General features: G+C 39.4%; 1 protein-coding gene across 5 annotated transcripts in view; it reads left to right on the forward strand.

The window, feature by feature from the left end:
- SPATA6L (spermatogenesis associated 6 like) overlaps positions 1–16378 on the forward strand; it is a 72132-nt gene that overhangs the window by 34091 nt on the left and 21663 nt on the right. For all 5 annotated transcript variants that reach the window (XM_043891270.1, XM_043891272.1, XM_043891271.1 and 2 more), the window contains 2 exons: positions 9611–9735; positions 14600–14677. In XM_043891270.1, coding sequence (XP_043747205.1) covers positions 9611–9735; positions 14600–14677 — 203 coding nt within the window. The remainder of the gene's footprint in view (positions 1–9610; positions 9736–14599; positions 14678–16378) is intronic.

The raw sequence follows: 16378 nt of genomic DNA on the forward strand, positions 1-16378 counted from the left end.
CTTGAATATATGAATGAAAAGAAATTATTAAAAAAATCAATGAATGATAAGATTGGCAAAGATTTTAGAGAACATTTAGTCTGTGCCCCCCTTTTTTTTTTTTTTTTACAGTTGTGGAAACTCATTCTTACAGAGGGTAACTAGTACCTACTGAGTGGTTAATGTATTAATCATTATGTTCATTCATTCAAGAAGCAGTTATAAAATAGTACTCACTATGCTCAGGCACTGTTTCACAGGTTTGGGAAAGGGTTGCTGCACTTTACCACTCCTTTCTTTCTTTTTGTAAATTTTATTTTTAATTGGAGGATAATTGCTTTACAGTGTTGTATTGGTTTCTGATGTACAACAACATGAATCAGCTAAGAGTATATATATATCCCCACCCTCTTGAACCTCCCTCCCACCCTACCCCTCATCCCACTCATCTAGGTTTCCACTCATTTCTGGACATTTTGATTAAATTTTAATAGGTCTGTCTTGAATGATATCTCAAGGGACCTATGAAAGATGCTGACAGTATGATTCCTTTTCAGGCAAGATTGTCTTGGCTGAGCCCTGTACTAGTAACTGACCTAAGCGCACACCTTTCTAGGGACAATCTTGGCAGGAATTTAATGATGAATGGAACAGTTACTGCTTTCATGGAGCATTCATGGTAGCAGATAATGAATGAATACCTGAACAAAAATAGCAGTTAGTGATAACTATTAGGTTGAAAGTAATATAGGGGGATATGGTAGGGAGTGACAGGCTCCTGTAGGTTGGGTTGCTCCCTTTCTAATGAGGTGACATTTAAACCAAGATCTGTCATTCATTGATAAACCTAGACAGTGTGTTGAAAAGTAGAGACATTACTCTGCCAACAGAAGTCCATATAGTCAAGGCTATGGTCTTCCCAGTGGTCAAATGAGAGCTGGACCATAAAGAAGGCAGAGTGCCGAAGAATTGATGCCTTCAAACTGTGGTGCTGTAAAAGACTCCTCAGAGGCCTTTGGACAAGAGGGAGGTTAATCTTAAGTCAACCTTGAGTCAATCTTAAGGGAAATCAACCCTGAATACTCACTGGAAGGACTGATGATGACATTGAAACTCTAGTATTTTGGTCATCTAATGCGAACAGTTTCTTGTGATCCACACAGTCAAAAGGTTTTGGCATAGTCAATAAAGCAGAAGTAGAAGTTTTTCTGGACCTCTTTTGTTTTTTCAGTGATACAATGGATGTTGGCAATTTGATCTCTAGTTCCTCTGTCTTTTATAAGTCCAGCTTGAACATCCAGAAGTTCACAGTTCACGTACTGTTGAAGCCTGGCTTGGAGAATTTTGAGCATTACTTTGCTAGCGTGTGAGATGAGTGCAATTGTGTGGCAGTTTGAGCATTCTTTGGCATTGCCTTTCTTTCGTATTGGAGTGAAAACTGACCTTTTCCAGTCCTGTGGCCACTGCTGAGTTCTCCAAATTTGCTGGCATATTGAGTGCAGCACTTTCACAGCATCATCCTTTAGGATTTGAAATAGCTTAATTGGAATTCCATCACCTCCATTAGTTTTGTTCATAGTGATGCTACTGAAGGCCCACTTGACTTCCCACTCTAGGATGTCTGGCTCTAGGTGAGTGATCACATCATTGTGATTATCTGAGTAGTGAAGATCTCTTTTGTATAGTTTTTCTGTGTATTCTTGCCACCTCTTCTTAATATGTTCTGCTTCTGTTAGGTCCCTGTCCTTTATTGAGCCCATTCTTGCATGAAATGTTCCCAGTATCTCTAATTTTCTTGAAGAGATCTCTAGTCTTTCCCATTCTATTGTTTTCCTCTATTTTTTTGCATTGATCACTGAGGAAGGCTATCTTATCTCTCCTTGCTATTCTTTGGGCATTCAGATGGGTATATCTTTCCTTTTCTCCTTTGCCTTTAGCTTCTCTTCTTTTCATAGCTATTTGTAAGGTCTCCTCAGACAACCATTTTGCCTTTTTGCATTTCTATCCCTTGGGGATGGTCTTGATCACTGCCTCTTGTACAATGTCATGAAACTCCACCCGTAGTTCTTCAGGCACTCTATCAGATCTAATCCCTTGAATCAATTTGTCACTTCCACTGTATAATCCTAAGGGATTTGATTTAGGTCATACCTGAATGGTCAAGTGGTTTTCCCTACTCAATTTAAGTCTGAATTTGGCAATAAGGAGTTCATGATCTGAGCCACAGTCAGCTTCTGGTCTTGTTTTTGCTGACTGTATAGAGCTTCTTCATCTTTGGCTGCAAAGAATATAATCAGTCTGATTTCGGTACTGACCATCTGGTGATGTCCATGTGTAGAGTTGTCTCTTGTGTTGTTGAAAGAAGGTGTTTGTTATGACGAGTGTGTTCTTTTGGCAAAACTCTATTAGCCTTTGTCCTGCTTCATTCTGTACTCCTAGGCCAAATTTGCCTGTTACTCCAGGTATTTCTTGACTTCCTACTTTTACATTCCCATCCCCTATAATGAAAAGGACACCTTTTTTGGGTGTTAGTTCTAAAAGGTCTTGTAGGTCTTCATAGAACCATTTAATTTCAGCTTCTGGTTGGGACATAAACTTGGATTATTGTGATATTGATTGGTTTGCCTTGGAAATGAATAGAGATCATTCTGTTGTTTTTGAGATTGCATCCAAGTACTGCATTTCGGGCTCTTTTGTTGACTATGATGGGTACTCCAGTTATTCTAAGGGATTCTTGTCCACAGTAGTAGATATAATGGTCATCTGAGTTAAATTCACCCATTCTAGTCCATTTTAGTTTGCTGATTCCTAAAATGTTAATGTTCACTCTTGCCATCTCCTATTTGAGCATTTCCAATTTGCCTTGGTTCATGGACCTAACATTCCAGCTTCCTATGCAATATTGCTCTTTACAGCATCAGGCTTTACTTCCATCACCAGTCACATCCACAACTGTGTGTTGTTTTTGCTTTGGCTCTGTCTCTCCATTCTTTCTGGAGTTATTTCTCAACTGATCTCCAGTAGTATATGGGGCACCTACTGACCAGGGGAGTTCATCTTTCATTGTCCTATCTTTTTGCCTTTTCATACTGTTCATGGGGTTCTCAAGGCAAGAATACTGAAGTGGTTTGCCATTCCCTTCTCCAGTGGAGCATGTGTTGTCAGAAGTCTCCACCATGACCTGTCCATCGTGGGTGGCCCTACATGGCATGGCTCATAGTTTCATTGAGTTAGACAAGGCTGTGGTCCATGTGATCAGATTGGTTAGTTTTCTGTGATTGTGGTTTTCAGCCCTCTGATGGGGAAGGATAAGAGGCTTATGGAAGCTTCCTGATGGGAGAGACTGACTGAGGGGGAAACTGGGTCATGTTCTGATGAGTGGGTCCATGCTCAGTAAATCTTTAATCCAATTTTCTGTTTAAAGGCAGGGCTATGTTCCCTCCCTGTTTGACCTGAGACAAACTATGGTGGAGGAAAAATAGAGGAAAACAATAGAATGGGAAAGACTAGAGATCTCTTCAAGAAAATTAGAGATACTGGGAACATTTCATACAAAAATTGGGCTCAATAAAGGACAGAAATGGTATGGACCTAACAGAAGCAGAACATATTAAGAAGAGGTGGCAAGAATACACAGAACTATACCAAAAAGATCTTCACTACTCAGATGATCACGATGGTATGATCACTCACCTAGAGCCAGACAACCTGGAGTGGGAAGTCAAGTGGGCCTTCAGTAGCATCACTATGAACAAAACTAATGGAGGTGATGGAATTCCAATTAAGCTATTTCAAATCCTAAAGGATGATGCTGTGAAAGTGCTGCACTCAATATGCCAGCAAATTTGGAGAACTCAGCAGTGGCCACAGGACTGGAAAAGGTCAGTTTTCACTCCAATACGAAAGAAAGGCAATGCCAAAGAATGCTCAAACTACCACACAATTGCACTCATCTCACACGCTAGCAAAGTAATGCTCAAAATTCTCCAAGCCAGGCTTCAACAGTACGTGAACTGTGAACTTCTGGATGTTCATGCTGGATTTATAAAAGTCAGAGGAACTAGAGATCAAATTGCCAACATCCGTTGCATCATTGAAAAAGCAAGAGAGTTCCAGAAAAAACATCTACTTCTGCTTTATTGACTATGCCAAAGCCTTTGACTGTGTGGATCACTGCAAACTGTGGAAAATTCTTAAAGAGATGAAAATACCAGACCACTTGACCTGCCTCTTGAGAAATCTGTATGCAGGTCAGGAAGCAACAGTTAGAACTGGACATGGAACAACAGACTGGTTTGAAATCAGGAAAGGAGTATATCAAGGCTGTATGTTGTCACCCTGCTTATTTAACTTATATGCAGAGTACATCTTGAGAAATGCTGGGCTGGAGGAGGCACAAGCTGGAATCAAAGATTGCTGGGAGAAATATCAATAACCTCAGATATGCAGATGACACCACCCTTATGGCAAAAAGCGAAGAAGAACTAAAGAGCCTCTTTTTTTTCTTTTTCGTTTCTCTTTTTTTTTTTTCCAGTTATTTTTATTAGTTGGAGGCTAATTACTTTACAGTACTGTAGTGGTTTTTGTCATACATTGACATGAATCAGCCATGGATTTACATGTGTTCCCCATCCCGATCCCCCCTCCCACCTCCCTCTCTACCCGATCCCTCTGGGTCTTCCCAGTGCACCAGCCCTGAGCACTTGTCTCATGAACCCAACCTGGGCTGGTGATCTGTTTCACCATAGATAATATACATGTTTCGATGCTGTTCTCTCGAAACATCCTACCCTCGCCTTCTCCCACAGAGTCCAAAAGTCTGTTCTGTACATCTGTGTCTCTTTTTCTGTTTTGCATATAGGGGTATCATTACCATCTTTCTAAATTCCATATGTATGTATTAGTATACTGTAATGGTCTTTATCTTTCTGGCTTACTTCACTCTGTTTAATGTGCTCCAGTTTCATCCATCTCATTAGAACTGATTCAAATGAATTATTTTAATGGCTGAGTAATATTCCATGGTGTATATGTACCACAACTTCCTTATCCATTCGTCTACTGATGGGCATCTAGGTTGCTTCCATATCCTGGCTATTATAAACAGTGCTGCGATGAACATTGGGGTGCACATGTCTCTTTCAGATCTGGTTTCCTCGGTGTGTATGCCCAGAAGTGGTATTGCTGGGTCATATGGCAGTTCTATTTCCAGTTTTTTAAGAAATCTCCACACTGTTCTCCATAACGGCTGTACTAGTTTGCATTCCCACCAACAGTGTAAGAGGGTTCCCTTTTCTCCACACCCTCTCCAGCATTTATTGCTTGTAGACTTTTGGATAGCAGCCATCCTGAGTGGCGTGTAATGGTACCTCATTGTGGTTTTGATTTGCATTTCTCTGATAATGAGTGATGTGGAGCATCTTTTCATGTGTTTGTTAGCCATCTGTATGTCTTCTTTGGAGAAATGTCTGTTTAGTTCTTTGGCCCATTTCTTGATTGGGTCATTTATTTTTTTGGAATTGAGCTGCAGGAGTTGCTTGTATATTTTTGAGATTAATCCTTTGTCTGTTGCTTCGTTTGCTATTATTTTCTCCCAATCTGAGGGCTGTCTTCTCACCTTGCTTATAGTTTCCTTTGTAGTGCAAAAGCTTTTGAGTTTCATTAGGTCCCATTTGTTTATTTTTGCTTTTATTTCCAATATTCTGGGAGGTGGGTCATAGAGGATCCTGCTGTGATTCATGTCGGAGAGTGTTTTACCTATGTTCTCCTCTAGGAGTTTTATAGTTTCTGGTCTTACATTTAGATCTTTAATCCGTTTTGAGTTAATTACATTTAGATCTTTAATCCGTTTTGAGTTAATTTTTGTGTATGGTGTTAGAAAGTGTTCTAGCTTCATTCTTTTTTAAGTGGTTGACCAGTTTTCCCAGCACCACTTGTTAAGAGGTTGTCTTTTTTCCATTGTATATCCTTGCCTCCTTTGTCGAAGATAAGGTGTCCATAAGTTCGTGGATTTATCTCTGGGCTTTCTATTCTGTTCCATTGATCTGTATTTCTGTCTTTGTGCCAGTACCATACTGTCTTGATGACTGTCTAAAGAGCCTCTTGATGAAAGTGAAAGAGGAGAGTGAAAAAGTTGGCTTAAAGCTCAGCTTTCAGAAAACTGAGATCATAGCGTCTTGTCCCATCACTTGATGCCAAATAGATGGGGAAACAGTGGAAACAGTGGCAGACTTTATTTTGGGGGTGCTCCATAATCACTGCAAATGGTGCCTGCAGCCATGAAATTAAAAGAGGCTTGCTCCTTGTAAGAAAAGTTATGACCAACCTAGACAGCATATTAAAAAGCAAGACATTACTTTGCCAACAAAGGTCCATATAGTCAAAGGTACGGTTTTTTCAGTAGTCATGTATGGGTGTGAGAGTCGGACTATAAAGAAAGCTGAGCACTAAAGAACTGATGCTTTTGAACTGTGGTGTTGGAGTGGACTCTTGAGAGTCCGTTGGACTGCAAGGAAATCCACCCAGTCCATCCTGAAGGAAATCAGCCCTGAATATTCATTGGTAGGAATGATGTTGAAGCTGAAATTCCAATACTTTGGCCACCTGATTTGAAGAACCAACTCATTGGAAAAGACCCTGATGCTGGGAAAGATTGAAGGCGGGAGAAGAATGGGACAGCAGAGGATGAGATGGTTGGATGGCATCACCGACTCAGTGGATATGAGTTTGAGTAAGCTCCGGGAATTGGTGATGGACAGGGAGGCCTGGCGTGCTGCAGTCCATGGGGTCACAGAGTCAGACATGACTGAGCGACTGAACTAACTAATGCAAACAGCTGCCTCATTGGAAAAGTCCCTGATGCTGGGAAAGATTGAGAGTAGAAAGAGAAGAGGGCATCAGAGGATGAGATGGCTGGATGCCATCACTGATGCAATGAGCATGAACTTGGGCAAACTTTGGGAGATGGTGAGGGACAGGGAGGCCTGGCGTGCTGCAGTCCTTGGGGTTGCAAAGAGTTGGATCCGGCTGGGTGACTGAACAACAACAATTGTCTTTCGTTAGGAGGGAGCAGGCCATGCATCTAGGGAAAGCAACAGGACAAACATCGAAGGTAGATGTATGTGTTTGAGGGACATTGGTGTGTTTGAGGGACAGCAAGAAGGGCTGAAGGGATGCTATGGAATCATTAAAGAGAGTGGTAATAAATGAAGTAGGAGAGGTTATTAGAGTCTTATTATACAGAGTCTTAAAGGCTAGGATGAGATACTTGTATTTTATTTTAATATGATAGCAAGCCTATTGGAAGATTTTAAGTAGGTCAGAGTCAAAATCTGAAACAATGTCATGGTATGTGGAGAATAGATTTGAGTACGGGAAGAATGAAAGCAGGAAGACTAGCTAGGAGGTCATGGTGGTAGTCCAGGAGAGAGGAGGTGGGGGTTTAGACCATGGTGGTAGCTGTAACAATAGAAGGGAATAGAATTTAGATTAATTTTGAAGATGTAGTCAACAGGACTTGTTAATGGATGACTATAAGGAGTGAAAGAGTGGAACAAAGAATAGAGCCTGGAGTATTGGCTTGATTAACTAGTCCTGGTTCCTCTAATAGGAAGGTAGGGGAGAGCTTATTTGTGGAAAAAATCAAGTTCTCTTTTGGACCTGTTTTGTTGGAGATGAGCTTCCCAGGGTGGCACTAGTGGTAAAGAACCTGCCAATGCAGAAGACATAAGAAATGCAAGTTCGATCCCTGAATCAGGAATATCCCCTGGAAGAGACAATGGCAACCCACTCCAGTATTCTTCCCTGGAGAATCCCATGGACAAAGAAGGCTGGTGGGCTATATAGTCTGTAGTATGTTAGAGATACTGTAAGACACTAACTTGAAAGATAAAAAGGATGGGAAGGAAGAAAGAATGTTTTATAAGAAATAGCATAAGCTGAGGAAGTACATAGCAGAGGAGGGAAAGACATATCAGTTCATTGTGGCTGGAGCATGTTTTTGAAGGGAGGAGTAGAAAAATATGATGAAAAATGTAGAATACATTCTTTTTGCGCTTTGATCCTTGTTAGAATCTAACGTTCATATTAAATGGAATAAGTAGGAAGACATTAAGACATCAGATTATTTGATGTAAGGTTGATTATTTTGTACATTTGAGACAACAAAATGTACCCTCATTAGAGTTCATCTCACAAATAAAGTTAAGAGTCACCAAACAGTAAAGTTTCCTCACAGACTACAATTACTTTTTTGATGGTGCTCTTGGTCCAAACCACTGTGTAGCACCTTCTTTGTAGGCCAGAGGGTCTAAGATGGTAACTTTTCTGTCCTTCAGCTCAGTGATTCTTAATCATATTGCACCTGAAATGATCTTTTGGTGATGAGTATTTTGTATTATCCTTTTGACCATATTGAAATAATATTCATAGGTAATATGTGCTATGCTGAGTCTCTTCAGTTGTGCCTGACTGCAGTCCCATAGACTGTAGCCCAACAGGCTCCTCTGTCCTTGGGATTTTCTAGGCAAGAATACTGGAGTATATTGCTTCCTCCAGGGGATCTTCCCCACCGAGGGATCAAATCTGCATCTCTTATGTCTCCTGCATTGGCAGGCAGGTTCTTCACCACCTGGGAAGCCCCACAGATAATATAACCAACTTTATATAGCTCACTGCAAACAATTTGTGTAATATTCAGCCATAATATAAAGGAGAAGCACAAAGGAAAGTGATTTAAAATGAAATGAGATGTATACTAACATGTAAATGTTGAGCAAGCTATAGTATTTGGTATATAGTATTTGTAGTATTCAAATTTGTAGTATTTGTGGTATTCACAAGTGCCAAAAGGATCTTGGTAAAGATCTAGACAAAGCAAAACACAGTTGTTCCTTAGTTTTCATGGTACCTGCATTCCTGAAAATTCAGTGTATTTTTAAATTGTGCAAAAAAAAAAAAAATGCTTTATGTTTATATGTAACAGTTAGGTTCCAGGCTCAGATAATTGTAAAAAGGTTTCTTGCCTAAAAGAATGTCTGTAGGATGTTAGAAAGTAATGCAGGAGTGTCTTGGGCATTGCAAGACACCCTGACCTCTGGTTCCTGCCCTTGAAATTTCCCCACAGATTTACAAAATGTTCCTGGGGTTGGTATCGGTACTGCTGAGAGCCACAGCTGTGGCTCTTCTCTAGGCCACTGGGACACTGACATTCCTGCACCACAAAATCTGCTGAACCCTAGTCTACACTGTAACCTTTGAGTGAACAGAGCATTGTCTACCTTGTTCCTGTTCTATCCCTAGGACCTGGCCCATGGTATGTCCTTAGAAAACATTTGTCAAAGTGAAGAATGGATGGATGGATGGATGGATGGAAAGAGATGTTCTTTTTTATTTTATTTTGGAGAGTAACCCTTTAGATCAATGCTTGGGAAGGCTTTTGAAAATCATGCATGAGATAAAAAGTAGTAGAAGACATTGCCTCTTGAATACCAGGTGCTGTGATCGAAATATCTGTTTTTATCTGAGTATTGTCTCTGCCATCAACGGTCCAAGCTTTTATTTAGCTTAAATGATGTAGATACATCATTTCCAGAATATATATCTACTCGTGCATTTTCTCCTTTATTTGCAGTGTGGCAAGAGTTGGCCTACTATGAAGAAAACACACGGGACTTTCTCTTCCCTGAGCCACGGCTGACACCTTCGCACCCTGGGATGTGTAGGGAGGTGCTCATGAAGACAGTTGAAGGCTTTCCAGTAAGTGACCGGTGCCTAACTGGGCTTCTGTTGTGAAAGGGATTCTTGGAACCTGAATGTTTTATTGCTAATAGGGCCTGTTTGTGGGCAGATCACTTCATCTTGGTTAGTGCCCCTTTATTCTCTTTAGCAGCCCTGATGAGATGCCCACTCCAAGTACTAAATGATGCTGATTCCCACTATTGATCTGAGACTTGGGAGTCTTGTCTAACCAGGCTAAGTCACTGCCATATTCACATTATCACATAGTTATAAAAGGCTTACTTCTTTCACCGCCTCTTTTTTTTTAATTTAAACATTTTTAAAGTATAGTTGCTTTATAATGTGTTTTTGGTGTACAGCAAAGTGATTCAGTTGTATATATATCATATATATATATATGATATATATTGTTATTCAGTCATATGTATTATATGTAATAATATACACTATTATATATTCTTTTTCACATTCTTTTCCATTATGGTTTATTACAGAATTTTGAATATAGTTCCCTGTGCTATATTAGGACCTTGTTGTTTATTTTATATATGGTAGTTTGTATCTGCTAATCCAAACTCTTAATTTATCCACCCCTTCACCTCTCTTTCCCTATGGTAACCATAAGTTTGGTAACTATATATCTGTTTTATCATCTCCTCTTAATGCAGACTAACTGAAAGATATAGCATCAGTTTATTTAATCACAGCTATTGTTTTTGTAACTATAACAGTAAAATAGAGTACTGCTGCCTGTGTGTGTGCTCATTTGCTCAGTTGTGTCCAACTCTCTGTGATGCTGTGGTCTGTAGGGCTCCTCTGTCCATGAGATTATTCAGGCAGTAATACTAGAGTGAGTTGCCATTTCCTTCTCTGGGGGATCTTCTCAACTCAGGGATCAAACCCACATCTGCTTTGGCAGGTGGATTTGCTTTGGTTTTTTTCATGTGATACCTTATTTTCTTCATAACAGTTCTTAAGTCAGCCAAGGCAGATATTATGGTCTCCACTTAATGGAGGGGAAACTGACAAGAAGTTCACAGGCTGATATTTTTAAAATTTGTTTATTTTTAATTGAAGGATAATTGCTTTACAGTGTTGTGTTGGTTTCTGCCATACATGAACATGAATTAGCTATAGGTATACATTTGTCCCCTCCCTCTTGAACCTCTGTCCCACCTCCCACTCCATTCTGCCCTTCTAGACTGTCACGGAACACTCGGTTGAGCTCCTATGTCATACAGCAAATTCCCACTGGCTATCTGTTTTATATATGGTAAAGTATATGTTTCAGTGCTACTCTCTCAGTTCGTCCCACCCTTTCTTTCCCCTGCTGTGTCCACAAATCTCTTCTCTATGTCTCTCTATTTCTGCCCTGCAAATAGGTTCATCAGTACCATTTTTCTAGATTCTGTATATATTCATTGATATATAGGATATTTGTTTTTCTCTTTCTGATTTACTTCATTCTATATAACAGGCTCTAGGTTCATCCACCTCAAGAGCTAACTCAAATTTGTTTCTTTCTATGGCCGAGTAACATTCCATTGTATAAATGTACCACAGCTACTTTATCCGTTTATCTGTTGATGGACATCTAGGTTGCTTCCATGCCCTGGCTATTGTAAACAATGCTGCAATGAACATTGGGGTACATGTGACAGACTGATATTATTGAGGGATCTTAGAAGATATGGCAGCAACTAGTACAACAGTTACTGTTTTGGGGGCATTATCTGAACCCAAGTTCAAAATATTAATTGTGTTATTATCTGGGATGATTTTTAACATTGCAGAAACTCTGAAAGTTTTCTCTACTTTTATGTCACTTGAATAACCTCTGTTTTAAGGGCTACATCTTTGTAAATTATAAAAAGCATATTTAATATTCACCTGTTCTGTTCCTACTCCATGAGTGGCTATTATTTAATTTAGTGAGGTGTTATTGTCTCCATTTAAGAGTCCTGTGCAGAATAGATGGCATGCAGAACCCCTGTTTCTATGATGTTTATGACGACAGGACTTCTAGTTCTGATACTTCAAACACCAAGCATTCACCAAAAGTTCTCCCTGGAAACTAACATCCTGCAAGCTGTGCCACATAGTCAAAAAAAAAAGTTCTAATCAGAATTCCTGATGGCCATAACTTTAAGCCCTCCATAATCTTTGAAGATCTGGTGAATATCACTGACATCATTTTTTTTTCCTCAGAGATGTTCTTTGTGTATCACTTATATCCATGGTACTTGTGCGATGCTTGCCTTTATTATTTTGAATTATTGAGATTTTGCTCTTCAGAAGCAGAAAGGGGATTAAAAACTGGTGAGAATTAGGTGGGAGATACTCTTTACATTCGGAGAAGGCAATGGCACCCCACTCCAGTACTCTTGCCTGGAAAATCCTATGGACAGAGGAGCCTGGTAGGCTACAGTCAATGGGATCGCTAAGAGTCAGGCACGACTGAGCGACTTCACTTTCACTTTTCACTTTCATGCATTGGAGAAGGAAATGGCAACCCACTCCAGTATTCTTGCCTGGAGAATCCCAGGGACAGTGGAACCTAGTGGGCTGCCATCTATGGGGTCGCACAGAGTTGGACACGACTGAAGCAACTTAGCAGCAGCAGCAGCAGCCACTCTTTACATTAACTTTGATTTGCCCAAGTTTTCTCTTAAATAAATTCCATTTGCAAACATTGGGCTGGTATCCGGCTAAGTATCAAGACAAGAAGAAAGACACTTTCTCGTATTTTCCCAGATGTTATCTCTCTTTAACTTTATAGGCATAATTAGGAAGAATAACCTGTAGGAAGTTTTATTTGTAGTTATTCATAAATGCAGGTAATCATAAGAGAGAGCTTTAACACCGTAAAGGAAGATCTTCATGCATTAGAGGTAAAATATCAGTTCTTTCAATGAAGTTAATCAAAGTATATTTTAAACAATTTGTGAAGAGATAGAAAGCTCAATTTCTCTCAGATGTTCTATAAGGAAAAATAAATTGCTGAAGTTTTACTAATGGCTGATATTCATTGCATTCTCACTAGATGCCAGGCCCTGTGTTGAGTTCCTTACATGTATTGTCTTATTCAATCCTTTTTAACCCTTCAAGGTGGCTACTATTAGTTTCCTCATTTTAGGCATGGGGAAGCTGGTATGGAGAATTTATAAAGGGTACTCAGAGTCACAGAACTGGTGAGCAATGGAACTAGGATTCTCACACTGGTCTGTTGTGCTTTGAAGTTTGCACTCAACCTGTGCGTTATGCTAATTCTCTCATGTTTATTTCAGCCCAGGGTCCAATTTCTTTTCCTTAATGTTATAGGACATGAGAATAAATGACATGCGAAAGTCAGACAAATTATTCACTTCATATATTTTCTGTTATTAGTTCATTAAGAATTAGATTTATTTTCTCCAGTACAATGTGACTTTTTCTTTGTACTTTAATATTTTTTTTCATTTCACTTGTTACCCTGACAGCCTTTTTTTCCTCCTTTTCCTGCTGAGGTCAAGAATATTGAGGGGAGATTATAATCTTTGTTTTTTGGTTGTTGTTATTAGGTAAAGACTGAATTTGTAACTTAGGCAGAAAGAATATTATTTTTAATTATTAATTTTTAGTTACTAATTTTAATTTTTCCTTAGTGTTTAGGTACTCTGAGTACCCTTTATAAATTTTTCCTTAGTGATTCTTAAAAAATCCTACTGTTAAACCCAATTATTGACCTAACCATCATTACCACCATCCCATTGCTAAGGGGATTGCACAGGATACAGCCTATAAATTTCAGCTCTAAACCGTTATGCTAAAATGAGTACTTCTATGAAAAAGAAAATATATTCCTCCTTATTGTCTGTAAGTCACCGCCAGGAGTTGAACTTAAATAGGTGAACAAAATTTAATTACAGACTGTGGATTCCTTACTGGTAGGGGGCCCTCCTCCTGGGGGCCCTCCTCCTCCTCTCTGGGCTAAGTGGAGCTTCATGTAGAGTGGTTAAGTATAGGCTCAGGTTATCTGGGTTCAAGCCCAGTTTTGTCACTCAATGGCTATGTGATTTTGGGTAAATTACTTAATCTCCGTGTACCTTAGTTTCCTCCTCTGTAAAATGGGACTGATAATAGTTCTTCCCTTAAAGGGTTATTTTGAGGGTTGAATGAGGTAATATATGTATGTGTGTGTATTAGTCACTCACTGGTGTCCGACTTTGCAACCCCATGGACTGTAGCCCTCTAGGCTCCTCTGTCCATAGGATTCTCCAGGCAAGAATACTGGAGTAGGTTGCAAATTCCTTCTATAGGGCACCCAGAGATTGAACCTGGTCTCCTGCGTCTTTGGCATTGCAGATGGATTCTTCACCACTGAGCAACCAGGGAAGCCCAAAGCAACTATACCCCAATACAAGTGTTTTAAAAATGGTATTGTTAACTATGTTGCATTGTTGTACATTCCATTTCTAGAACATATTCATTTTGCCTAACTGAAATTTTATATCCTTTGACTTAACTTTTCCCCTTTTCCCTCATGCTCCAGCTCTTGGCAACCAGCATTCTATTAGTTGTTTCTTTGAGTTTGACTATTTCAGATTCCGCATATAGGTAAAATATGCAATGTTTATCTTTCTGTGTCTGGCTTATTTCATTTAGTATAGTGTCCTCTAGTTTCTTCTGTGTTGTCACGAGTGGCAGGATTTCCTTCTCTTTGAAGGCTGAATAATATTCCATTATATATATATATATATATATGTTATGTATATTTTAGACAATGTGTGTAGATTATGCCAGTTACTCAAAAGAGCATTTAGGTTCTTGGATAACTTCATGTTAGGATAGGATGAGTAAAGACCTGCTTTCCAATAATTTTATTTGTTTCTTCTATTTTCAGGGGATTGCTCCTAAAATAGAGTTTTCTACAAGGACAGCCATCAGAGAACGTGTGTTTCTGCATAGAAACAGATTTTTTGTAAGTATAATAAAGAATCCAGAGATAGAAATATCAGGAATTTTCTCTACAAATTTAAAGAATTTCAACCTCAGCTTGGTTTACCAAGTTTAGATGCAACTGGACAGACAGAAACCTGGAGACTTATTGCTAGGTTTGAATTTACATAGTCAAACTTCTCCTTCAGCCTGTCACACTAGAGTGATGATGTTTGGCGTGTATTCATCATGGCATAGTTGGTGGAAAAGCATGATCCAGAAGCTACAATCACAAGCTTGATGTGTAGTCTAGTTATTTTTTGTTGTTGTTTCATGACATTTACTCTTGATTTTATCAACAGTAGTGTTTCCTTCTTTATTGTGCTGAGGCCAAAGCTCAGAGTTGTATTGGGGCCACCCCTTTGGTAACAGTGAGGGTTCTTTTTTTTTTTTTGGTAACAGTGAGGGTCTTGGGGCATTCTTGAGCACTACCTTCATTTTGCTTGTTCAGCCCTGATTTCCCCTTCACATTCATTTCTTTCTGTTTTTATTTTACCCCATTGCCCATAATTTTGCAACCAGGCAAAATCCTCTCTAAAATGATACAGAGAATTAATGAATATAGTTTATAGACCTCACATGGGGTCCTAGAATAAACCTTGAAAAAAAAATGTGGGCTTTGGATTTAGGGGTACTGAAGAAGCAGGGTCACTAATCTGTGTCAATCCATCAATCCCCTGAGCACTGTAACTCATCAATGGAAAAACCAGTGATTAATTTTCAGGAAGGCAATTGCAGGTTTTTAGTCTCTCCTTATTTACTCACTGTTTTCTCCAGTCTGTTTAAATGTGCACAGTGACTTTTCAGTTTATTGCTCTTTTTCTTCTATTGCATTTTGTTAATCTTGTTTTAATCTTGTAATGTAGAGATTTTCCTGTATGAACTTCCCCATCCCTTCCTCCTCCTCTAGTCTTGCAGTCTTCCTCTAGCGTCGTCTAGTGGTGGAGCCTAACAGAACAGCTAGGAAAGCAGAAGGGGATTTGCAGAGTGCCAGGTTCAGTATCATAAAATTGAGTATAGAAAGGTGGGTTTGGCTCCAGTATAGTTGGCTTCTAATTTTGGAATTGTTCTAAAAATTTCCACAGCTATACATACAGCCATACTTTTTCCTTAAAATAAATTGCTTGAGGTGAAATTGCTGAACCCAAGTATATGCCAAATTCTCTCTCTGTCTCCCCTCTCTTGCTGTATTTGTGTATCTGTCAATCATCTGATGGGGCATGGAGGTGTCTGAGACTTTCCAGCTTTCTCATAATACAGATAAATCTCACTGTTTAAATTTCATTAAATTTTTAAAAAAATTTTATTACATTTTGGCTGCACTGAGTCTTGGTTGGTACGTGTGGAATTCTCACTGTGGTGGCTTCTCTTGCTGCAGGGCATGGGCTCTGGGGCATTTGGGCTCAGTAGTTGTGCATGGGCTTAGTTGTCCTGTAGCATGTGGGATCTTCCTGGACCAGGGATCAAACCCATGTCCCCTGCATTGGCGGCTGGATTCTCAACCATTGGACCACCAGGGAAGTCACAAATCTCACTGTTAATAGTTTAAATCTACTAGTGATACTAAGCTGACCTGAAGAAAAATTTTAAAATGCCCTTCCCAGAGTTCACGTTTTATAAACCTGAGATGTTAAATCTTCTACCTTAGTTCAGTTAAATACAGTTATATTCTGATTGAGCTTTC

Source organism: Cervus elaphus, chromosome 29 (genome assembly GCF_910594005.1).
Source record: "Cervus elaphus chromosome 29, mCerEla1.1, whole genome shotgun sequence".
NCBI classification, from domain to species: Eukaryota; Metazoa; Chordata; class Mammalia; order Artiodactyla; family Cervidae; genus Cervus; species Cervus elaphus.